We start from the raw sequence: 27,204 nt of genomic DNA, 5'->3' as shown, positions 1-27,204 counted from the left end.
GGGAAGGATGGAGAAAATACATTTATTATAGTTGCCTTTTTTGTTCTTACCACAGCCTCAGAAGCATAAAGGCAAGTAGAACCTCTCCTCAAGTTGCCATGTTTTCATAGATACATAAGGCAACATATACTTATCTAATAAAACTAATAATATAATTGGGAGTTAGGATGATGAATTATCCCCAAGCCTCCCAAGAATAATCATTGTTGACTAGACTTTTATGGTAAAATTCACCTTCCAGCCAAAGATTAATTAAGTGCCTACTGAAAGATTTTGTTCCAAGTATGTACATATAAGTGCTGAGAATCAGAAGTGTGGCTGGCTGCGTGGCCTGTCCTCAACTCTTCAGCATTCCAGGGGTAGAAATATCTACTGAAGGACAAAATGTTTATCACCAGCAGGGACATGAGAAAAAACGTCTCCTAGAACCTTAAGCAGGGAGGAGATAAATCTGTCTATGATAAAGGTTTCTCGGAGGAGGTGAAATTTGAATCCTGCCTTCAGGATGAATAGTCTTGGCTACTGGGGAACCAAGAGGAAGGCATTTTATGTAGAACAGCAGCAGGAATCAGGAGGCAGTAGACTGCTCATTTTCAAATGGCTTTTTCAAAGCATGCTCAAATACTACTATTAGGTTAGATGGCACTGAAAAGAGAAGATGGCCCTGTTTGGACATTAATATTATTTCTCTTCCCACAGAAGAAAAAGAGTTGCAGCAGAAAGCCAGGCACGGTGTCTCACACCTGTAATCCCAGCACTTTGGGAACCCAAGGCAGGCAGATCACTAGGTCAGGAATTCGAGACCAGCCTGGCCAACATGGTGAAACCCTGTCTCTATTAAAAACACAAAAATTTAGCTGGATGTGGTGGTGGGCATCTGTAATCCCAGCTACTCAGGAGGCTGAGGCAGGAGAATTGCTTGAAACCAGATGTAGAGGTTACAGTGAGCTGAGATCGTGCCACTGCACTCCAGCCTGGGTAAAGAGAGTGAAACTCCATCTCATACATACATACATACATACATACATACATACATACATACATAGAGTTGCAGCAGAAAAGCCAGGAGAAATGCAGTATAATTTTGATAGGAATACCAGATAATGATGTGTATGTATATACTGATAAGAATTTAATAACTCAAATATTTAGAAACATAATTCTAGTTTTATTTAATAGTTACACTAGTGTTACGAGAGAATATCAAACATGGTAGGATAAACAACGGTACAGTAGGATTCTAGGTACATCCAGGGTTAAGTAAGATTAGAAACAACTTTCATTCACATGAGACATAGGAGGTCATTTTTCCCTTGGATCCTCAGTGCTGGATTTCCATTTCTGTTTCTAGGTGAAGAGCACTGAATTGTGTAAGGGCCATCCACAGAACTTAATCACTGCTTAAAATGTTGTATCAAAGTTAAAAATAACTAAGTAGATCCTGTATGAAATTGGGAACTTCCTTTTCCATAGGATAATAAATGCCTGCATCAGAGACATGGTCCTTATTCTCTTTTCGTTCCTTTTACTTAACCTTCTCCCTTACTGGCTGCTATTCTATCCTCCCTTCTCTCATTACACGTAGACGCATCTATGCTTCCACCCTCTTTCTCCTTTCAGAATGCACTTAAACACACTTAGTAAAAACAATCCATTTTGGGACATCATTTTCTCCTTGTGCAGGAGTCTTTTAAGGTTTTAGGATGAAGCATTATTGACAGGTAACTTGTGTCCATTTCTAATCACTGTTGAATCATCCCTGCAGTTTCTGTGTTTATTCTTATGCCTGATCACATTCGATAACAAAGCTTGTGCAAAATCAAAAACAAAAAGGTCTTGAACTGCAATCAAATAAAGGGGAGCTACCTGGTTAACAAGTTTTACAAAACATTTATTGGAAAATATATCTATCCCATGAGATAGGCCACAGTCAAATGACCACCCACTTTCTCCATTAACATGTGGATAGCTGTCTGCTTCTTACTGCACTTTCATTCTCTAAAAATAACCACCACGGTCTTTTAGTGAAAATAAGTGAGTTGGAACCAAAAACAAAGGCACAACATCCTTCTCCAAATAAGTTACTCAGAAATGCTTTTTGGGGAAACATAGTTTCTAGCATCTTCCATTTTCTTGCTATTTATCCATACTTCGAATTACTTCATTCATTAGTTCTGACAAGGGATTGTATTTGTATCATTGCTTGACAAATGTGTTACATGTTTCAGTCTTAAAATATTCCACTCTGAGCTCAGTGCTGCATACTTGGGAGATAATGTTAAATCAGCCTCGCGACACACTGCTGTCATCATGCCAAATAACTCAGGGAAAAATGATAAGGGTATAAAGAGATCAATAAGGCAAGAAAATCTGTGCTTTCAAAAGTAAGGCAAAATATGAGAAAGACTATCAGTCAAGCATCGGGGCATAAATAAAGCAAGGATATGCCACGTTTAGGGCACCGTGATGCTACAGTGAGCAATTATCCCATGAGTAGTAAATTTCTCTTACGTTTGCCTAGCTCCTTTAATATAGGTCATTCTAAAATATAGCCATAAGATTCACTGGCACATTGATCAGCCTAGCATTGCTCTTTTTTCTCCCGTAATAGAATAAAATAAGGATATTGCTGATAAATGCTGAGAAGGACACTTCCCAGACCATTTAGATGTGAGTGGCCACACTGGAGTGTTCTCCATGTGTAAGAAAGATTTATATAACTCACATCTTTGTAAATATGAATTACGCAAATACATTTCTGCCCATCGAGATGATATTACTCAACAGGGCCCTCATAAGTGCCCAGTTCTGTGGGATTTTTAGACAGAAAACAAGCAAACTGTAGAAACCGGCAATTTGGAAATTAAATCTTTTATTGAGTAATAGGTGCTCAGGCGTGCATCAGGAAGCAATTGTTTTTCTTTTTCAGCAAACAGCATTATATTATTACAAATTTGCAACAATAAATGGAATAGCTTGCAGGCGCAAGACAGTAAATTTATGAACATTTGAAAATAGAAATTTATTTTTGTGTGCTAATGGTCAGGGAGACCGTGAAACTGGCCCAGAGCCCTTGAATGTCAGTCTCAGGAAGGTGATCTATAGACAGTGAAGAGAATTTCAGGATTGCTTTTATTAACATGGGGATGAAGTGTGAAAATTAATTTTTGTTGGGGGAAGATAAAGCTTAAGGCTGCATGTGGGATAGATTAGAGTACTTGGAGCTTGGGAACAGGAAATGCAATTTGGAGACAGTTACCTTAATCCATATGTGAAGTGAAGTGCTCCGAATAGAAATAGCAGAATGGATGGAAAAGACAGATGTGGGAGACACTGAGAATGCAGCATAGGCAGGGCTTGGGGCCTGGATGAGACTCAGTCACGACAATGAAATTTTTTTTTTTTTTTTAAAAGATGTATCCAGATGTTAAATTATCAGTATACTGTATATCTGTGGAAAATGATTGCTAAGTTCAAGTGAATATTCAAGGCATAATGTAGGATGAAATTTTCATGCCATGATACAACACTTGGAGGTGCCCTTCAGCATGTAGAGCCATCCGGAAAAGTGTCCAGAAAAGGACATGAAGGGGCATGGGCTAAAAGCACATTGTAGACAGAAAGAACAAGTGGAAACGCATAGGAAAAGCGTGGCCTCTGACTCATTCCTGTAGACTATTTAGAGTTAAACATCTGTTGCTTTCAACTTTCTTGGTGCTCTCCCTATTTACTTTAAGTCATTTAGCTCTATCACACGAGATACTTACATCTGAAAATGGGAGATCACTTCTTGATATGACAGAGAGGTGGAATTTTCAGATCACCTCTTGGTATGTGGGAGAGGTGGACAGAGGCAGGTGTGGCTGAAAAGGTGAGATAGTGCAGGTTTGCCTAGAAGCTGATAAAATTTAGGCTTTAGGGTCCCTCCTTTTTCCCAACCTCTTCCATAATCTTATATCTAATCCTGTATAATCATTTTGTATTCTTCTCCTCAAAAATGGTCAATGGCCATCCAAAGTGTATAAAATTTAGATCCCACAAGATCCACATTATTTCATTAACTAGCAATGTGTTTACATGGTTACATGGATTTGGAAAATTTGTAAAAGAAATACGTTTTAATCACAACTGGTCCTTGTCTCTTTTCACACTAGTTTTGCTATTTGTATTTTTTTTTTCCTTCCAGTGGTGGCATGTATTTTGGAATTTAGCTAAGGGTAAGTTGGGTGGGAGATGAATTTATTTTGGATTCAATAGGATCTATGTTTGTGTTATTGCTAGATGTTTTGTGGTCTGAATGGTTTCCAAGAATACTCATACTCCTCACTGTACCAGTGTCTTGGGCATTGTGGTAGGAACATGCTGGGCCAACACAAGGTTCTGTTGTGATAGGAATGTGGTCTCTGGTGCCCAACACTGGAAGGATGTGGGAAGTAGAAGAAAAAATCTGAAGCCAGAAGCCAACTCTGTGCAAAATTCATCCACATTGTTGTGCCCAAATTTACTATCCTAACCTTCCTACCATTCTTACCTTATAACAAGTTATAAGCTATTACCATTTATGAGTTGTGAAGCTGAAGAAAACATTTCTGAACTATCACTAGAAAAAAAAAGTGCCTATCAGCTATTAGAGGACAGGCAGAATTATCTGTCTCTAGATAATTCTCGCTGGAGAAAATAGTATGAAATTACTCTCATATAAAGAGACAATCAAAAGGTTTGCAGCAAAAAAGGAGAGGGGATTATTTCTGAAGTGTGTCAGGGAATTAATATTATTTTCTACATTTTTTATTTTCGTGTTTTTCTTCAGCTTTTTAATATTAGTGATGTGTTGAAATTTCATTTTTATTCTAAACAAATATTCATTTTTTAAGTAATTTTATATTTATACATTTTATTCTTTCTTTAAATGGGTCTCCAACATTGTATAAACTTAAGGCACAACAAGACCTGAGTTTGTCTGTGGGTTCAGGGGACACCTTAATTTTCATAATCAAGTATGTAAACTTAACCTCTGGCTCATCCATGCAGTCCACATAGAGTTAAATATCTGTTGCTTTCAACTTTTATGGTGTTCTCCCTTTTTACCTTCAGTTAGCTCTACCCAATAATATCTTAATTCTCTAATTATTATAATTTGTGAATATCCTATGGGTTTATATTAAGTGGAATATATTAGTATCCCTTAGTATGCTGTACCCTAATTCCAGTTAAAAAGAACGTCCCCCTTTCTGCATAGCATAGTATTTGAGAAATATATTTAAACAGACTTTTAAAACTGTTTCAAAACAGAGATATGTGGTTCAAAACAAAACAACAGTGGAATATACACCAAAATCGGGAATATATGAACATGGAATATTATTCCATTTAGAGAAGTTTGAGAATTTAAACTAGTTTCATTTCAGAAGAGTATTTTCAGAAGTGACACAATCCTGTGAAATAAAGTATATAATCAGAAGTGTATAATCTACTGACAAGGAAAGGAATTGTCTATCATTTATCAATACTCTATTACATTTTGGTAAAACAAATGTAATAATTATTTTTACTCCATTTCATAATGGAACACATAAGATGTGTTCTTGACTAACAGGAAGACCAACCATTGGAATTTAAGCTTGTATAATCGGCAAAATTATAACGTCAGTGATTATTTTTCTAGTTTTCCCCCTTTGTGTCTTCAATAAAAAATAATCTATATCATTAGGCAGGGATGAGATATTGATTGGTCACTAAAACTAGCACATCAACTACAGACATAACTCTCACTTTCTTTCCATTCATAAACAAGTCATTATTTGACCTGCTAGGATGTGATAAGTAGTTCAAAGTAAATGGAACACACTAGGTCATGCCATTCTCAGTCTTCTAATCAAGATAAAATAAGTGCAGAATATACTTCTTTTTTGTTATTATCTGTGTCATTGCACAAAATTGTAAATTGGGTCCAGGATAGAAACTGGTGGCCAAAATTAGAGGTGTGGCTATTTGTCTCTCTTTCTGAAATTGCTAACATATGACACTAACTGACTTTGTCAGAAGCCTCAGTGCTAAATGAAATTAATGACCAGTGGAATCCAAATAAATAAAAGGAAATGTGCCTTTGCACATAGCGTAGCCAGATTCAGGACGAATAGACAGTCAATGTTGCAGAATATTATAATACTCCAAAAAGTGGTTCTTGGCCAATGGTGGGTGTGCTAGAATCTCACTCTTCCGCATGACTAAACTGGGGGGATTTAGGCATTAAAAAAGAGCTCTGTCTCTGTGATGTAGTGTATACTTTGAGAATCTTTGCTTTCCTCTGCTGAAATAAGGACATAACTCTAGAGGGTGCCTGTTTTCATTGGGTGAAAAATATTCCTTTGCTAAAAAATGTCTTACATATGAGTGTACTAATGGATCTTAATTCAGTTGAGTAAAAACCACCATGCTAATAGCAAAAGTCCTATGTTGTTAGTCCTTCTCTCATTTTATTTTTATCTGTATTATTACTAAAGCAGTTTTCTCCAATTACTGCAAACCACAAGGAAAAGAGCAATCAAATTGATTACATTTATTGTCTTTGAGAACTCCAGTTATAAAACTAGACCATTCCATCATTCTATTCATTGTGATACTTAAAACTGTCACTCTGGGTAGTGAAATGTGTTTTCCTTTATTATAAAGAATACAGTTTACAGTAAAATAACTGGACATTCTCACAAGAATTAGCAATGGATGCAGGTGCCATTTTTTCCTGTACTCTATGCTTGATCAAAAGGCCAAGAAGCAATCTCCTCTACTCTTAATACAGGTAAGTATAGACCATATTTCAGTATTCTAAGTTTATCTATTTATCTTTTCTTTGCTTTCTATGCTGTGCTGTGTGCTGAGAACTCTGTATTAACCCCACCTGTATAAACTGTTCTACTTTCATTATCTTAGGACTTCAAGGAGTAATTGTCACTGGATATATTTTAATCTTTAAAATATTATCTCATAACAACATTTATTATAATATTATCATTGAATTTATCTGATGAATCGTAATTATCTGTTCTATTTTACACATGTTATAGTGTAGGTTAAATTTTTATCAATTACCTGAGAATTAGAAATCTCTGGTCTTTGTTATATTATCATAAATTTTCTCTAATTAGATCTCTTCTTCAAGTTGAAATTCTGGATGGAAATTCTTAATACCAGTAGTGTTAGGAAGTTGATCTATAGATAAAAATATTTTCTCTACTTACAAAACCATCATTATAGTAACATAATACATAGTAATATGGTAATATAATGAGCTATAATTCTAGGCTGCTTCACTGGTTTGTAAACTTAGGCAGATCAGTTATCCATTATTCGCCAAAGTGTTGGGTTCCATATGATGTTGGCTATGGGTAGAAGGGGAGAGCGATACATATGTAAGTTTGTGTGTAAATTAATATATAAATCTTGCTTATTAAAATTTTGAACTTCACAAGCTATTATTAAGACCCATTTCCTGAATTTAAGGAATACTTACACCACTACCAACATGATTTTAAGAAGGCAGTTTGTGTTATTACTATTGTAGTTCATGCTATGCTTTTTGCTTTGGCGATGGATGCTGTCTCAGTTTAGCTTCTTATGTTTGGTGTCTCTGTTTTCATTCTGCTTAAGATGTAGTCAATTTTATGGCGTTAATGGTCTGCCCTCTGAGAGCTTAAAGTAGACCCTGAGCATTTGTAAAGCAAGAAATGATGTTAGTAAAGATACTTTAATTGTGGGGAGTTCTCTGTTGGCTGGTAAATAAGGACGTTCTCTTTGAGTTCCACCTTTCTTTGAGAAATTTTCATGTTTCCTATACTATTCCTCTATTATATCATGGAAACTTACTAAATCAGCCTGTGCATTCTGCCCACATATTCTCTCATGGTGCCTTCTGGTCCTAGCAGCTGAGCCAGGGCCATCAATAAATCTTCTTCTTTTCCCCCAAGATATTCCTAGTTGCTTCTTTACTATTCATTCTTGTAATTCCATTCACCTGTGTGTATCATTTAGGATGCTGGGCAGTTGCATAGCATTTCACCTAAGGTCACATCCTGATGGGATTTGGTGGGATCCTAGAGCTGGCTAGGACCACTTGTGAGAGCTGATTGTTAAATTCTCAGAAATGACGTCACTCAGTTATTAGACTGCTTAAAGGTAAAAATCAGTGTTGTACTTAGGGTTTTTTTTTTTTTTTTTAATCAACATAGCTATAAATCAGGGCTTTTTCCCTGTTGTTTTTTTTTCTCTCAGAGATTCAGAATACCTGCACACCACTAATTTTGAATAGTTTTCTGTTTTGATTCCCCACTCCTTGCAATTTGCCTTTTAGTGCATAGAGCAAGCACTGAGGCTTCTTTAAGGGAAGCAAATAAATGATCACTCCTAGAATACTCTTTATTTTAGTGATTGTACTTTAGAAAAGGCTGTTATCGGCCAGGCACGGTGGCTCACGCCTGTCATCCCAGCACTTTGGGAGGCCGAGGCTGGTGGATCATGAGGTCAGGGGATTGAGACCATCCTGGCTAACACGGTCAAACCCTGTCTCTACTAAAAATACAAAAAAAAATCAGCTGGGCGTGGTGGTGGGCACCTGTAGTCCCAGCTACTCGGGAGGCTGAGGCAGGAGAATGGCATGAACCCAGGAGGTGGAGCTTGCAGTGAGCCAAGATCTCACCACTGCACTCCAGCCTGGGCAACAGAGCAAGACTCTGTCTCTAAAGAAAAAAAAAAAAAGAAAACAGAAAAGAAAAGGCCGTTATCACTATTTGCCAAGTTTTACATCGTATTCTTCAACCAAAGCAAAAACAAAACAAAAGCATACTCTGAATATTGGAGATGTGTAGAAAGTACTCTGGAATGTATAAATGTATTACTATCCCATTCTTACGCTATGGACTATTTGCTTCAGCTACCCTAGAGCATCTATCTTATGACTTGTTAGAAATTAGGGAGATAATTAAACTGAAAAAAACAATTTAAGCCATTGTTTACCCACAAAATATTCTTGCAGGGGAACAATTTTTTAAAAATCTAATTATTTTTAGTGTTAGCAGCCATGAAATTTGTACAGTTTATTTCTTGTATATAAAGCTCCTTTTAATTAAGTGCATGGATATTTAGTAGTTGGTGTGTTATTTAACCTGTAAGTTTTTTCCACTGACAGTTAAATATGTCTTATTTTAATTAGTACTTTTACAATTTTTAGATATTTCTCAGAATCTGTGTATTCTAAGAATGACTTCCCTTATAAAAATTTATATTTATCTTAAAAAATTCTTCTGAGAGTCTTGTCATCAGCTTATCTGAGAGCATTCTAGCTACTAATAGTAGCTACTCTCAGTAGCTAGAATAATACCAACTAAACCTAATGTCCCATTAAAGAAGGATATTCTTTGACTTATAATCTAGAGAATTTCATTTTGACAAGCATCAATGGACTTTTTACTTTGTATCACGAGATTTTAAATCAGGCAAGCCAGAGTTGGCTAGATCAGTCAACAAACCAATACACCTGTTAACCAAAAGAACATTACTGTTCATGAAAACAATGGATATTATAAAAATGCTTTAGGATTTATGTGATAATAATAGCTAGCATATATAGAATGCTGTGTGCCAGTTTTATTCGCAGTGCTTTACACACAATCACTCACTTGAAATGTTTAACAATGTTCCGAGGTAGTTATTATTTCAATTTTTTGAGATGAGGAGACGGAGACAAAAGAAGTGGCAATAGAAGTAAAGCAAGATTTGAGCCTGGGTTGTGTGTCTGCAGGATCTATGTTCTTAGTAACTATACAATGGCAGTAATGTTCCTTTCTTCTTCCTGAGCCTATGAAGAGTATACCAATCAAGGGCAAATGCCCTTTAACTGCCAGTCTCTGAAGCTCAATTACTTCTTTAAAAAAGGACAATAGCAATTTGGAGAAGAAAAAGCAGAACTATCTTATTACTAGAGTTAGTTCCTTCTCTTATGTAGAATATCACCAGGCAAAAAAAAAAAAAAAAAAAAAAAAAGAATCTCCAGTAATAATCACACAAAAAAGAAAAGATGCATCTGGAATTGGATGTGCCTATATTCTTTTGAGAAATTCTCTAAGGTTTGAGGTGCATTGACTTAAAATATACTGAAAATGGGAGTCCTCATAGAGGTTTATAATTAAGAGCAATAGAAGTTTGTGTAAATATTTTATAAGTTTCTTATTATAAAAATTATAATAAATTTGATAATATAAATTGCCTAATATTCATTTTATCATGAGGTATTTTTTCTTAAACTTGAACATTAATTTATTCTCATAGTTACCACCTCACAGCCCCAAACATAATAAATTTTGAAAATGTATTTATAGAAAATTATCCCTGCAAGTGCTCATTTCAATTTTTATAATGAAGCAATTACTTTGCATGTATTAATTTCTGTCACATTTTTGATCTGTGCTCTAACATTGTCTTCTTGAGGAAATTATTCTATTTTATAGTTCAAATTTCGTAGATTTAGGACTTTAAAGGCCTAGGTTCTGTTCACATTTATTTTTGCTACATCAATAAGATATGAATGAATTGGCTAATAAAGCAACAAAACTATTTTATGTCATGGAATATAGGTTATTGTTTATGAAATTGCTGAATTGCCCTGGTAATCACTGTAAGAAAACCTTCTCCTTTTTTTTGCCTTGGTCCTGTTTGGACAGAAATAAAATTGGTAGCATGTATGTTACATGGAGGATGGCAGGGTTACAGGGGTGGTTTCTCTTTTGGGATGGCAGGTAAAGTAGATTATATGGTACCGAAAATGCCGAGGGCCCCAGGCAGGCAGCTTGTTTGCCAAAGAGAGACACATTTACTCTGTACCTACAGCTAATCTTAATTTCTATCTTTTCTTGGTATTTAGCAATATTACAATTCAAATGAAAGTTTAGTTATTGGTTAAAAAGATAAAATACACCTTTTCCCCTCAAATTATATTTTTACTTCCTACAAATCTTTTAATAATGTGCATGTTTGGTCAGGGGAGGTATCAGTTGAAAGAGAGGTTTTATATGCCAAAATATAAACCTACTTCTTGAGTGTGGGAGGAAGCTTGAATATGGTTTCTACTAAAAGGAGATTAATTACATTTTAAGAAATTCCTGTAACTAGTAGCATAGCATAGAAACTGTGACCATTATTTCATCAGCACATAGTATGGGAGATTATACCTTGTAACTATAAGAATGATATATATTAGCATTGTCCAGTAGAACTTTCTGTGATGATGAGAATGTTCTGTGTCTACCTGTCAGATACAGCAGTCAGTACCCACATATGTTTTTCAGCATTTGAAATGTAACTAGCACAACTGAAGAAATACATTTTTAAATTTAAGTTAATTTTAATTAATTACCTGTGAATTTAAATAGCTGCATGCTGCTAATGACTGTCAGATTGGACTGTATATATTTAGATTTAAACCTGGAGTTAACGGAAGTGAAGACTGCTTAGCTTCAGGTCCTGGGTATGATGCTGAGCAGCTGAACAACCTTGAAAAGTCGTTTAACCTCCCTAAGTCTCAGTATTCTCTTCTTCAACATAGAGATAATAATAGTTCTTACCTCTAAGAGTTCTGAGATCAGGAAATAAATCAATGAGCATAAAGCTCTTAGAATTGTGCCTGGAATATAATGTATGCTCAATAAACTTTAGCCATTGCTATTCTTATTTTATAATCTTTTGTAGATATTGATGAAGTAGAAACTGAAAAAGTATGGAAATGAAATAGTTCTAAAGTAATAAAAGGAAAATGTCCTGAATGGGTATAATTTTAGGTGATCCTTGAGGAATATGTGGGATTTGGATAAATAGAAAGTAATTACAGGGTGACCATGCATCTTGATTTGCTTCAGACAATCTGTTATTCCTTGTGTCCTGGTTTAATTACTAACATCCCCCTCTTTTACTCTCAAATTTTCCCAATTTGTAAGATAAATATTAAGTCACCGTAGAATTAGATACAGGAGTACAGCCCAGGCATTTCAGATGCAGGGAAGATAACATATTAAGGTATAGATGCAGATGTGACTATGGTGTGGTTTGAATGGTGAGTACTGGGAAGTAGAAGGAAACAGGGATACGTGTAGGCTGGACACATTATGGAGTTGGGATGAGAACTGGTATAAGGAAATTAGATCGGATTGTATATGCTATTTGTGCTATTATTGAATTGCTCCTGTGTCAACATAGATTCACTTTCAGAAAAGCAAAGTTCTCATTTAATTGGACAAAAATATTTGGTGTATCAAAAAAACTGATACTATTTTGTGTTCTGATTGTGTTTCCATTACTGACAGTAATTTTTGTTATAGGTAATTAGGAACAAAGTGTGTTATTTCTATCATCCCTTTGCTACCCAGTAACCAAATCAGTAATATGATTGGTTAATATGGAAGCTAGTCAATTAAAATGGAAAATCCCTCATTATTATCTGAAGCCATGACTTTCACAACTGGAGGAAACTTTGCAAGAGTTCATTTAGTTGCAATGAAGTATTATCACTGCATATTTTATGTTGCTCTTTAAGCTACATCCATTGTAGCTTATCACTGCATATTTTATGTAGCTCTTTAAGCTACATCCATTGGTCTCCATTCTATTTAGGAGGCTGCACATTTTAAAAAAGCTGGGGGAGGCCAAGCGCGGTGTCTCATGCCTGTAATCCTAGCACTTTGGGAGGCCGAGGCGGGCGGATCACAAGGTCAGGAGATCGAGACCATCCTGGCTAACACAGTGAAACCCTGTCTCTACTAAAAAATACCAAAAAAAAAAACCAAACCAAAAAAAAGTCAGGCTTGGTGTCACCCACCTGTAGTCCCAGCTAGTTGGGAGGCTGAGGCAGGAGAATCGCTTGAACCCAGGAGGCAGAGGTTGCAGTGAGCCAAGATTGTGCCATTGCACTCCAGCCTGGGTGACAGAGTGAGATTCCATCTCAAAAAAAGCTAGGGGAATTTTAATTGTTGGCAATATTACTAATTGTAATTTTAGGGAAATAGAATATTAGACCGTGAAACATAATATTATGTAAAACACAAAATTAGGAAAAATCCCATCTCTACTAAAAATACAAAAAAAAAATTAGCCAGGTGTGGTGGAGTGCACCAATAATCCCAGCTACTCTGGAGACTCAGACAGGGGAATTGCTTGAACCAGGGTGGTGGAGGTTGCAGTGAGCCAAGATCATGCCACTGCACTCCAGCCTGGGTGACAGAGCAAGACTCTGTCTCACAAACTAAAAAAATAAATAAAAAATAGAGATTATGGGGGAAAACTAAACTAAAAAATTAGGCAAATATATCTTTCTTATTAAGTGTAAGAATGTTACTCTAAGCATAATTGTTGTACATTTCTGAAGACCTCTTTATCTCTGATTGTATTTGACATTGACATGGTTGGCTAGCCCAGAAATCTCCATAAAGAGTTTCTGGTGACCTGTTCTGGGTTTTCACTCATTGCCTACTTATTCTAGCTCATCGTGAAAGCAGGCATTTGGGTTGATCTCTGAGGTATTCCTTGGACAAACAAAGCAGATATTCCATTATGGTCACTTTCAGTATTTCTGCAGAACGCTCTGATTCTAACAATTATTGTTCATATTGTAGCTAATACTGTAATCTCCAGCTGGGGAACACATCATGGCTCATTATTTCACAAGGAAGCAATCATTATCAATATTGGAGTCCTAGCATTTTGGGTTATTTTCAAGGTATACACTTGACTTTTTAAACTAATTCCATAAGCACTGCAATGTCTGAAGTATATGTTAATTTTGTTTGTTTGTGTTTAAAGAGATAAAAAGTTAGTCAAATTAAAAGAAGAATTGGGCAAAGACCAGATGTCGTTGGCATTTGAAAAACTGATAATCTTTATAAAACTCCATTGGTGTCATTTATAGCACCACTTTTTGCTAGCTTATAAATTTATTAATCAAATTTGTTTATAGGTGCTTGAACTGAACAATAACTAGTTTATTTGTGTTTCCAAGTACCATGAATTTTAAAATGTCATTTAATATCTAAGCCTCTGAATGGAATTCAATGACTTTAAATTAAACCTATTTGTAAATAGCACAGAGCAATGTGTGATTATGCAATCTGCTGAGGTTTTCAAAAACTAACATTTGGAGCAAAAGTGAATCTCATTCTGACAGAATTTTAATAAAAACTCAGTAGTGATTTGTAAATACTTTCAAACAAATTAGCCATCCCAGCCACAATGATTGTTTCATCACAGCTTAGTTCTTGATGAAAATGGCAAACCACAGTTCTAATGACATAATTTCATTTCAAGAATAGTGGCTTTCATGTTTAAAAAATCATTGGCTCTTTAGCACCCCCTTCAAGGTGAATTACTCCAACTAGAACTGAGAAGGCAATGCTCATATTGTGGATCTGCCTTGTGATGATGATAATGACAATGGTAATGATGAGAAAACAAGAAAGAATTACTGAATATTGGCTCTGTGCCAGGCCCTGTGATAAACATTTGACAATAATTTATACATTTTAGCTTCACAACACTCCGATGAAGTGAAATAATCGTAATTCCTCTTTCACTCATGACAAGAGGTTTAAGTGCCTAGTTAGTGGTGGAGCTGGATTCATAGTGGGCAATCCGGAGCTCTTAAACACCATGTTACCACTGTTGACAGCAGCTATTACCTAGGCCAGTTGATAGAGAATATTCAAATGATTGCCTTTCATGAGGAGTTTTGTCTTTTATTGCTTATTTCCATATCTGAGCTTTGGGTAGGAAAAGAGAAGTAGGACAGATTTTCACCAAACTGTTACGAAAGACATAATTGAAACAATTGTTTACTATGCTTGTATTCTAGATAATGGAGAGGCAATTGTCTAGCATAAAATTGCAAAGCCATAATGTATGTGGTTCATGAAACCATGGCTGTAATTGCATGGCTTGCCTTAGATATTAATTTAACTGCATTTGTTATTACTTGCACAGAGAGTATTCATATTCACCCTCATTTAAGTCTATTATAGACACACTAGTGACTGCCACAGTTCTTATCATGTCCACTCTCTCATGTTGTGCTCACACTAGAGGAGAGGTCTGAAGAATAAAGGTTATGTGGAAATTACACTGTCAAGGAGATGAATCCAACAGCCTGTAGCAGTGTTATCCAGCGAGCAATGGATTACATGTGTACGTGCAAGCTAAATAATATATGATTTAAGACAATAATGTAGTTTGTATTTATTTTTGGATAGTAAAAGAGTTGGCATGTCAGTCCCTTGGGAGATTTTATCCAGGGCTTTACCCTTGAGTGGATAAAAAGAGTACAAATTCTATTGCATAGGAGATGAATAAAAACAAATCGGAGAGACCATCAGCAGAACAGACTGCTGTGTGATGGAGTCCAAGGCTACTCCAAAACCACCAGACCAACTGCCTCAGGATCCTGCCAGCAACCAGATGCCGGCAATAGAACTGACTGCAGTTTGGCATCAGGGCTCTGTGATTCCCAGCCAAGGGGAATTGCATGCAAAAAATATTTAAAATTCTCTTTGTAAAGAGTTATGTTTTCCATCAGAAGGAGAAGTATGTTTCAGACTTAGTCTGCTGCAAATGAAATGTGGCATACTGACATCTTGGTTACAGATGGTGGAACTGCGTATGTTGGAGGGGGTGAACGCCATGCGAAGTTGAACTTTGGTTTGGTGGTAAGATTTTGTTTATGGTTTTTAGGCCATTGAGTTAGTATCATTCTGTGAGGGGTACTGTATTGGCCTTTCAAGAAGAGGGTCTGGGTCTACTTAAAATAGTGATTCTCAACTGGAAGAGATTTCCCAACCCTACAGGGGGACATTTGGCAGTATCTAGAGATATTTTTGGTTGTCACAACTTTGGGAGAGGGCAGTGCAACTAGCGTCTAGTAGGGAGAGGACAGGAATGCTATCAAATATGCTACCATGCACAGGACAGCTCCCTAAAACAGAGAATTATCTTGTCCAAAATGTGAGTGGTGCCAAAGTATGGAACTAAGGTTTAAAATTATCTGGCTCATATATATTCACTACAACCCCACCTGCAGACAAGTGTTCATCAAATATAGTTTGATAGTGTATAAAAGAAGATTGTTAAATAATTTGCTTTACTCTTTTGATGTGTGAGCAACATTTATTGAATGTCCCAAATGCTTTCTGTTAAAAAAAAAAAAGAAGAAGAAGAAAACACAACTAACCTTTCTCCAAACCTACATACCCAAACCACACATTTTACAAAGGTAGGAGGACCCAGTTGATTCACTTTTCAAACTTGAAAAATGAGGTATATTAACAAAGCACACTAAATGAATCAGCTGTTTAGTATGATCTACAAGCCAGTTCATTTTCCTGTTATTAAATAACAAACCATGAATCTTGACAAATGAACCCACTTGTTTGACATTATTTGAAAAACTCATAACATGCTTGGTTCTGATGGTCACTTCCCCTTTGAAATTAAATTTTAAGATGGACTTCATTTAAATTCTGATAGAGAAAAAGAGCCTTTTAACCTTCATTTTGACTGTCTTCTGTTTATCATCATCATTCTTTCCCTCCTGCTGATACTTAGATACTCCAGAGCTTTTGCCAGAGCGTCATCCTCCAGTGTTTACTTCAAGGAAGTGTTTATGTTTATTGGTGTCCATGTAATTAAGAGCTAAAGTTCTGCAGTGTTGTGGGAGACTGCATGGCTTCTGGAGTCAGAGTCCTTGGTCTCCAGTTGGGCTCCAGCTGTGTGACCTTGAGAAGGTCATTTACCCTTTTTGTGCCTCAGTTTCCTCATTTGTAAAATGAGAAGAATATTATTTGCCTCATTGTGCTGTTGTGAAGATAGCATATAAAATGTTTAGCAAGCATAAACAGATGCTACCTATAATTATTAGGATTACTATTTTAGGAATAGCATGTTTCACAATGGATGCCAATTCATCTTATTTCATTTCCTAAAGAGGACATTGGCACTGATCCTCTGAGATAGCATCCCTAATGTGTGGCTGAAGGGCTTTAGACCCTATTCCATAATCCCTAACAGAACCTTCCAGCAAAGCTACAATGAATAAACATCTAAGAAAAATCTGCATACTAACCAAGCATATGCAGCTGCAAGAGAAATCCTCTATCTCTCTTCTTCAATCAGAGTGTCATCCAAAATCCCCTTCTGAATGTGCCATTTCCACCGCTTCTAAGCTGACACTGCAAATTCATAGCAACCCCTTGTCCTGTTACAGCACAGTGTTACAGTGTTCAGTAACCCCAGACTGTAAGTACTCTCTCCTCCTAAATAGGATTTATAAAGTGTGACTTTGAGCAATATAGCAAAGTCAATTTTATCTGCAGGAAAATATTTTTCTTTACTAACATTTTAAAATCCCTTCCTCAGTGCTCCAAAATGATTTAAAAGCTAATCAGTGATAAAATCCCAAATCCCTTTAAAGGCAAAGAATTGAGAAAGGAAGCAGAGCCACTTTAATCAGTAAAGTGGCTGCTGTGACCCATTAACCCCTAGAGATTATTGACACTTCTTTTATTTATTTATTTATTTGTTTTTTAAGATACTGTAGTTTGGTCATATGTCTTTGGCAGCAAGAACATACAAAATCGCTTTTGCTTTTCACAGATCAATTCATTTGGGCTTGTGCATTTGTCAGGCATTCCGGGAACTTTCTGCCAACATTTTGTTGATTAAAGGATGTGTATTTGGAATATGGGTGGAGAGGAAGGAATTTATACTTCTTAAAACCAAAGAATGATTTATAATGCTGACTGCTACCTGAATCAATCAGTGCATCATCAACAGATAAGTGAAATACTAAAGATAAGGAAGAGTTCCTACACTGGGTGTTAAAATCTGTGGATTGATTGGTTCAATAACACTGAGAAAATCGACCGCTTTCAGCAGAATTTCTAGAATTTACAAACAAGGATATGACAAAGAAAACTGCCTTTTTGTATTTTGTTCAGAAAGCTTCTGAAATACATTCTTTCTCCACAAGTCTGGTGCTTCCACTCCTAATTATAAATTACATATCTCACTTCAGGGCACACAAGTTCCCGATCCTCATCCCAACTTCGGTTGGCTTTTGACTGTTTTGTTAATTTTTTTCCCAGTGAATTTGTTGGGCCTTTTGGAGGACACATTTATTGTTTTAGGCATCATGCAATTTACTAAATGGTGTTCTGGCTATGGAAATGCTTACAAAGAGCCCTAGGGGGGAAAAGAATTAAGTAAACACATATTGATCATCCTGTAGCTGGTGCTTTCTTATTTGATTAGTCAAGGACTCAGTCTGAACTGGTCCTTCTAATCTGTGATACATAAAGCTGGAGACATTTTTCTGGCTCCCTGGTGGTTTTAAAGGCTATGCAATGGGAAAAACTGCTTTAAACAAAGTCTCATTTTTGAGAAAGCCTGAATACAGAATGGAATTCAAAGAATTTGGAGAGAGGGGAGGTGAAAGTGGTAGCAAACAGCTTTAAAAAGGCCCTGGGAATTTTAAAAGAGTAAGGCATATAAGGGAAGTAAAGAGAAATCTCATCTGACCCATTATGAGATACACCAGGAACCGCTTTGGCAAGCATGTACTGAACACCTACTGTGTGCAGGACTTGTAAAAGAGGTAGAGCTTAAGTTTTGTGAGGATTCCAAGAAGCTAAACAGAATACTTTATGTCAGGAAATAAGTCATAGGTTTTCATGCTAGCTAAGAAACTTGAGCTTTATGTAGATATTAAATTTCAAAAGGCAATGAATATATTCTATTTCATCCAAATACCAGGAAAAGAAGGTTTTATCCTGTATAATTCATTTTAAAATTCATTTTAAAATTCTACGTGAAAAATGTTGATACTAAAGCAATACTAAAGAATAGTTGAGAAAAATGTTTCTTTCTTTTTTTCTTTCTTTCTTTCTTTTTTTTTTTTTTTGATAGAGTCTCACTCTGTCGCCTGGCTGGAGTACAGTGGCGCGATCTCGGCTCACTGCAACCTCTGACTCCCGGGTTCAAGCGATTCTTCTGCCTCAGCCTCCTGAGTAGCTGGGATTATAGGCACGTACCACCATGCCCAGCTAATTTTTGTATTTTTAGTAGAGATGGGGTTTCACTATGTTGGCCAGGATGGTCTTGATCTCCCGACCTTGTGATCTGCCCTCCTCAGCCTCCCAAACTGCTGGGATTACAGGCGTGAGCCACCACGCCCAGCCAAAAAATGTTTATTTCAAAGAAGAAATCTGGAGGCTCTGGGTTTTGCTCTTGTCATGTCTACTCTTTCACTTCTGCATTTCTTAACTATTGGTCAGTGTGTGTTTGCATTGCACAGTTTTCTTTCTTTTTTATTTTTACTTTTTATTTTTTCTGAGACTGGGTCTTGCTCTGTTGCCCAGGCTGGAGTGCAGTGGCGCCATCATGGCTCACTGCAGCCTCAGCCTCCAGGGTTCAAGTGAACCTCCCACCTCGGCCTCCTGGATAGCTGAGACCACAGGCACGTGGCACCATACCCAGCTAATTTTTGTATTTTTTGTAGAGATGGGGTTTTGCCATGTTGTCCAGACTGGTCTCGAGCTCCTGGGCTCAAGCAGTCCACCCATCTCAGCCTCCCAAAGTGCTAGGATTACAGGCATGAATCATAGTGCCCAGTCTGGACAATTTTCTTATTCCCAACCTACCCTGCCTTCCCCAAAATAAGGGGCATAAAAGATGAAACATGATAGAAAGCTTGAAGCCCGCTGCATATGAGATGGTACAGTCTCTGGCTGAGGGAAACAATGGGAATTCAGAGAAAAGGATGTTTCCAGGAGGCTGTTCGAGATTTTGGTGGCTGACTGTTTTCTGAGATTTAGAATTAAGAAGCAGGTAAAGCTAACACCAAGTTTTCTAGCATGGAGACTGGCAGAACAACAGCAACGTTGAAAGATATGGGGTAATTGTATTGGGTGGCTGGTGTGGGGAATTGGGAATGAGAGAATAGGTGCAATGAGTTGCATTTGATATACTGAATCTAAAGCACATTGTCTTATAGACAGTGGGAAATAGGGACTGACCAAATTTAAAATCCTAGAAGGTGTAAAACAGATTACTATTGCAAGAAATGAAGCTGGGTACTGCTAAAACTTGGCCTTCTTTCTCTAAATGCTAAGTGCTATCTTTATTCCATTTTTTATTATATATAGTAGCCTAAATATTTCTCAAGCACCTACTGTATATCAGGCATTAGGCTAGGTGCTACTCATGTATGGTTTGACATATTCCCTGCTCTCAGGAAACACAGATTAATGCTAGAGGCAGGCATTAAATAAGCCAAAAATAATTAAATAAGACCAAATACACTGAAAGCTGTGGAGGAAAATACCAGAGTGTTGTAGGATGACACTTAATTTGAAATCAGAAGGATGGATTACAGCCAGCTGAGTAGAGTAGGGCTGAGAATGGGAAGGGTGAAAAGTTGGAAGTACCACAGTGCCTGGTCTAAGAAGTGATTGGAGAAAAAGTCTGATAAAAAATCATGTGGAGCTTTCAGGACTTTTTAATAAGTTTGGTGGGAAGCCACTGCGGGATTCTACATACAAAGTTTAGCTGTCTGTGATTAAGGCCACAGTCAGTTCTATTTCCAGGATATCTCATTATTTACCCAGACCCAATAGGCCTGTCAATTTGGTCAGCAGCACAAGTTTTGGAATGAAAAGACATGCTATTTTCAGGTTGAATATGTTTCTTGAGGTTTCTTTTTAGAATGAAACTGTAGAGCCACAAAGTACATTTTTTCTCTCAGATTATATTATTCCTTACCTTTATGCCATGACACAAAAGGTATTATAGTTTGACCTCATCTGAATACTTACTTGCTAATGTGCCAAAAATGTGCTGTTTGACAAATACACACCTCCCAAATCTGATAAAACAGCTAGACTCTTCATCTTCAGATGAGAACCCAGCCCAAAGTTTCCCCACTGGAATCTTGATGAATGTGCTTATTTTGGTTTTGGGTAGCATTTGGGGTCACAACTGAGAAAATCTGGGATAGTTATATAGGTTGATATTACTACAAGACAGATACAAACCATGAATATTAATATTATTGTTATTTTTGCCAATATTTATTGTACACTTATTAATTTCTAGGAACCATTTTGTTTGCATTAACTCAACTTTTTGAAAAAATCTCATTACTTAAGAGAGTACCATTATTATCTCCTTCATATTAATGAGAATGCTGCTTCTCAGAGAGGTTAAGGCACCACTTAAAGGTCACATAGCCAGTAAGAGACACAGCACGGACTCAACCTAGACAGTCAGTGTTAGTTGAGAACTTTTGAAGATATGCCTGTATAAAACAAGAAATAAGCATAATTAGTAAATATGTATCTATGAATTCTGGTATGTATAATTTTAAAAACCCTCACATTGTATATTGCAATTTTCTGGGAGTCATTTTATCATTTTAATTTTGCCATATAATAATGTAATGAATTAAAACAGTGGTTCTCCCAGGGGGAGATTCCTACCAGCACCAGGGAGCATTTGGCAATGTCTGGGAATATTTTTTGGTGATCACATCTGGGGAATGGGCATTACTAGAATCTGGGAGATAGAGGCTAAGGATGCTACTAAACATCCTACAATGAACAAGGACAGTGCCCACAACAAATAATTATCCTGTTCAGATGGTTTATAGTGTGTAGGTTGGGATCCTGGATTAGAGTAATTTAAAGAGGATCTTGAAGGTAAGGAAAGAATGGTAGCTCCATCTTGCAAACAAGGAACATTTAACGTAAAGAAACGATTTTGGGAATATGAGAAAGAGCTAAGATGGATTCATTCATTCAGTCATTCATAGAATCACTGTTTATAGGAATGATTTCTTTGTATCAGGAATTATGCTGAACAGTAATGTTGAGGAAAACAATAGGAGGGAGTTTCTTTGGAGAAAAGGAGGGAACAAAGTAATAGAGGGAAACCAAAGATGCTTGGGTATTAAAGGTAAGCTAGGGTCAGAGTTTATTGCCAAAAGTGACGGTTTTATTTTATTAGGGAGGAAGATATGCTACTTTACCAGTCTAAGGAGAGTCACTATAGTCAGAGACAAGTTCAAATGCCATATGCTACTGCCAGGAGCACCTGATAACTGCTTTTTGTCCCTTTTATGGCTGACTTATGCTGATCTGAATGGAAGGCCAGGGCGGGGGAAGCAAACGATATTCTTGAATGCAACAGAGAGTAGTGATATAAATGTGTGTGTGTATGTACATGTGTGTATTGGAGAGGACACATAGCTTACATTGATTTCGAGTTGTGCTGCTGGCCTGTGAACGGGTGCTGGCTTTTGTTTTTCCAGTAACAGCTTTTTCTGTTTCCAGCAGTCCTATGCACCAGCTCCCCACCCCATGGCTCCTCCCAGCCCCAGCACAAACAGCAGCAGCAACAACAGCAGCAACAACAGCAGCGGGGAACAGTTGAGTAAAACCAACCTGTACATTCGAGGCCTCCCACCAGGCACCACTGACCAGGACCTAATCAAGCTGTGCCAACCGTAAGTGTCCTTCTGCTGCCTGTGCTGTTTCTCACTTCCATACTTGCCTTGGTGGGCAGGATGTGTTATTGCAGTCAATGCACTCATCCACTGGTGTCTCAGTGAGGAAGACTCTTCTTTACAAACAGGACTTAAATTTGAGATTCAATGCTAGTTTATTTTGGGGAGTGGAATTTGTTTACTTTTTGTTGTCGAGTAGAAGTTCTTGAGCAGATATACATGGAAATGCTGGCTGATTCATAGATATTTGACCTGCAAGATGAAGATCAGTAATAGAGTTACACTCTCAAACCATGTGGCCAGTGGAGTCATTGATGAGTCTCATGAAATAAACGAATTTTCTTGAGAAGTATTAGTGAAGGGAATCTCAAAAACTCAGAAGTGGTAGATTTCAGGATTACCTCTTGTTGTACAAAGCTTTTCTGGCCAGTGCTTGGTAAATGTCCGTTCAGCCAGGACCATGTATTTGGAGAGACATAAGACTAATCCTCTAGTTTCCTTGAAAACATCTACTGCCTAGTCCAGTGAAGCTATCTCCCACCAAGTTCAAGGACCACACTCACTAAGTAGTTTTATATTTGCTTGGAAGCTTGGAAATGATTAAATCCTCTTCAAAAATGTTTTCATGAATCTATTATCTACCAACACTTATGTCATTAATTCTCTTATTTCTGTGCAAATAAAAACATATTTAAGTTCACCTTCTCGTAAAATTAATAATGAATTAAGATCAGAGACCTGGCCGGGCGCTATGGCTCACATCTGTAGATCCCAGCACTTTGGGAGCCCGAGGCGGGCAGATCACGAGGTCAGGCGATCGAGACCATCCTGGCTAACACAGTGAAACCCTGTCTCTAATGAAAATACAAAAAAATTAGACGGGCATGGTGGTGGGCGCCTGTAATCCCAGCTACTCAGGAGGCTGAGGCAGGAGAATGGCGTGAACCCGGCAGGCGGAGCTTGCAGTGAGCTGAGATCACGCCACTGCACTCCAGCCTGGGCAACAGAGCGAGACTCTGTCTCAAAAAAAAAAAAAGAATCATAGACCTGTATTTTTAGGTTAGTATCTGATTATTTTCAACATAATATTAGAACATATATTTGTCATTTGATTGTGACTTAGCTGTGTATTTTTAAATTTTAAAAAACTATTACTCAATTGTTATTTTTCTCTTTTGCAATGCTTTTTAAAAAGCCATGAGGATATTTATTTTGTAAATGTTCTGACCTCTAAAATATTGAAAGAGGAAAACAAAGCAGACAGTATTTATTTGCCTTTGTCCTAGATTTGAAGATTGGGAGCACATATCAACACAACAGAAAGTGGCAGATAAACCAAAATACAAATACATAACTATCTAATTGTTTGACAAAACAGTAGGTAGATTAGGGTTGGAGTCCCCTGTTGCTACTGAGTGCCTTGATTTGTGAAAAAGCCAAGGCAGAACCTTGAAAGATAAATATATATATTTTTAAATTTGTTCAAAAAATGTTAAATGTGCCAGAGCTCAGACATATAAATATATGTTAGATTTTGGCCTATAGAATATTGAGGTTGAGAATCAGAAGATAAATAACTCAACTTTTTCTTTTGTTGTTTAAAAAATCTAAACTCTATTTTGAAAAGCAAGGTCTTTGAAAATGTGAACGATTGTAGACCTTATGATAGAAGGTTCGGATGAAGTAAAAAGAAAAATAGCTATTCTTCTTGATTTATATTTGAAACTTATTTTTTTTTAAAGGTAGCCATTAGGGAAAGGTTCTTTGTTACTGCTCTTTACCACTTGTAGAGCCTATTGACACACAGATGTCTGGGCCCAAGGAATTATGATTTACTAGGTCTGGGGTAGAGCCCAAGAATATGTATTTCAAACAGGATCTTTAGTGTTGCTGATCTTTTGTGAAGCACTTCTCTCAACAGTCTTGAAGACCACCTACTATTTCTATTGTATAAAGTTTCACTAACTGATGAGGGTAGTTGAGATGGAATTTTGAGTGTTAAAACCTGCTCAACCACTGTGTAATCTTGAGGCATATCACTTCCTCCCTCTAAGCCTCAGTTTCCTCTTTCTTAAAAGACTGGTTTGGTTTTTATTATTTCTGTGTTTACTTGTAGTATCAGCAGTGTGCTGGAGCTGCCTCTGACTAACACACTTGAGCCAATTGTTAAATATTCAAGAATTTTGTGAGCAATCTGTTACAGACTTGGTAGCATGAAATTGGCCCTTGTGGGAGTATTTATAACACAGGAGTCAGCACATCCTGCAAATCAGAGCTTTTTAAAATTTTATTTTATTGAAGAGCTGCTGTACGAACACACCACTGATGTAGTAGCATCATACTATGAATTGCTGTGTCAATATCCATTTCTGCATAGAATTGCCAGAATTTTGTAAATGGAAATTATTACTTAAAAGCCTATACTGCCATTTTTAACTCAGAGAAGAGATGTGGTAACACAGAAACATTGTTATTGAGGGAATAAGTTTTGTTAATGTTTTTTATGTGCATTTGATAAAGAATATTAAGTGAACAGAGGATAATAGTTACTTGTTCATATTAATATTTGTCAGCTAATAAGATCTGGCCCATTTATTATTATTGTAAAAATGTTTGTGGGTTCTCCTGTTACTGCAGTGATCTAGAACTGGGATTTATTGCTTAGATTATTTTCATAGAGAATCTTAAAGAACTGATGTGATTGGGCAACATAATGTAGTGGAAATAACTGTGCACTAAGAGATCTGTCTTTCAATCTTGGCTATGCTATCAACTGAGTCTTTGGCCTTAAGAGTAATGACTTTTTGCCTCTTAACTTTGGTTTCCCCCATATACAAAATAATGTATTTGAACTCAACAATCTTTTATGTTTTTTTCATTCTAAAATTCTGATATTTGATTGAGGACCTCATTATTTAGCTGCCAGACTTACTCAAGATCACCTTTTGTATCTTTCTCCAATCCCCTCGTGCAGTGTTGGCAGGGGCACAGTCAGAATTTATTCAGCTTCATGGGTATGACCTGATGGCTGAAAAAACCTTTGGTAAGAGACCAATGCAGGTCATTTGTAAAACCTTGTTTGTTTCTCTCTTTCTCTCTCTCTCTATCTGTCTCTCGCAGTGTTGGCCTCTCACAGTGCTTGTTACCATTTTACATTAATAGTCTTCTAAAGATTAAAACCACTTTCCATTCCTGTACCTCATCTCACATTTTAAAATAATTTCACTCACACAACAGATAATTTTAGTAGATTTAAATGAACTTGCCATCAAGATTCATTTTCCATATTTATTTCTATGAAATTATAAGCACTTTTAGAGTTAATATTCCTTATAGGAAATGCAGTATTTGCTAATATCCATTGTAATAAAATAATAGAAAACAGATACACAAAACAGCATATTGTCTTTTTTTAAAAAGGCATAGACGTATTGGATTTTCTGGTATTAGTACATTATATCCATGTTAATGCTAATGAACAGTAAGAAAATTGTATTAAAGAAAAAGAAATTGCATTATTTCTAAATATATAATCTGAGAGCAAATTCTTATTAAGGAATTCTATTCACATTCATCATCAAAGCTTCTATGTTCAGACCACAAGTAAAATCAAAGAAAAGAAGATAGGACTGAAGAATAATAAATATAAAGAATGATTTTACTCTATGGAAAAATCTTTCTAGTTGTACCTATGTTTTGGATGAATACATTATACTGTGTGTAGAGTAGAAAATAGTATAGTTAAAAACCTTGTAATGTCTTTTTCTTGAGAAACCTTAAGGAACTTTATTTTCTTCTCAATCAAGAAATATTTACAGAGTATATCCTGCATGCCTGTGTTGAGGAGTCAGTGGTGAGTAAATTTAGACAAAGGAGAAATATTATATTCTACTAGGGAAAATGGGCATCAATTAAATACATGATCTGATAAAAAATTGCAACTGTAAGTGCAAAAAAGAGAGGAGCATGATACTAAAGATTTTTTAACACAAGATTAGACCTAGTTAGGGCGATTAGCAAAGGTATCTCTGAGGAAGTGACAATTGAGCTAAGATTAGAAGGATAAATAGATTTCACTAATCTAGAAAAAAGTGGAAGAGCAGCCAGGTAAAGGAAACATTGTGTGCAGAGCCAAGGGCTGGAGGGGGCATGCCAAGGACAAAGGGCTAAGAAAAAGCCATGTGACTATAGCAGAGAGAAAGAGGTAGAGTGTGGGGCAAAATTAGCTAGAAAACATGAAAGGACAAGATGATTCCTTTGGAGATGATGGTAGAAGCTTGATTTATCTTAAGAACAATGGAGGAAATCATTGAATTGTCATAAACAGGAAGTTTGCATAGCTGTATTTTTGTTTCAAATAGGTAACTCCAGCTGCAGAGTACAGAGAAGTGATCCTCTGAGATCAAGGAACAATTAGAGTAAGAATAGTTGAAAAGCTGAAAGAAGAATGCTTTTTGTTCAAAGAAGAGGGTGTGAGAAGTAATATTTGTGGTGGTAGAAAAATTACGTGTGGTGAAAGATTTTGTCATATGCATTCTTTTTTCCATTAAAAAGCAGGGACATGGGAACAATTAACCAAATGAACTTCAAAAGAAACAGCAAAGTAGCCCAGAATAGAACCCAAA

The 27,204-nt window shown here is 36.6% G+C and overlaps 1 protein-coding gene across 18 annotated transcripts in view; it reads left to right on the top strand.

Moving 5' to 3' along the window:
• Positions 1-27,204, top strand: part of RBMS3 (RNA binding motif single stranded interacting protein 3) — an 861,233-nt gene that overhangs the window by 229,525 nt on the left and 604,504 nt on the right. For 12 of the 18 annotated variants that reach the window (XM_063721655.1, XM_063721659.1, XM_054550494.2 and 9 more), the window contains one exon: positions 22,407-22,579. In XM_063721655.1, coding sequence (XP_063577725.1) covers positions 22,407-22,579 — 173 coding nt within the window. 18 annotated transcript variants of the gene reach the window in all.

This window comes from Pongo abelii, chromosome 2 (assembly GCF_028885655.2).
Source record: "Pongo abelii isolate AG06213 chromosome 2, NHGRI_mPonAbe1-v2.0_pri, whole genome shotgun sequence".
NCBI classification, from domain to species: Eukaryota; Metazoa; Chordata; class Mammalia; order Primates; family Hominidae; genus Pongo; species Pongo abelii.
Note: the sequence above shows the minus strand (reverse complement) of the source record. Positions and strands in the feature narration are given on the sequence as shown.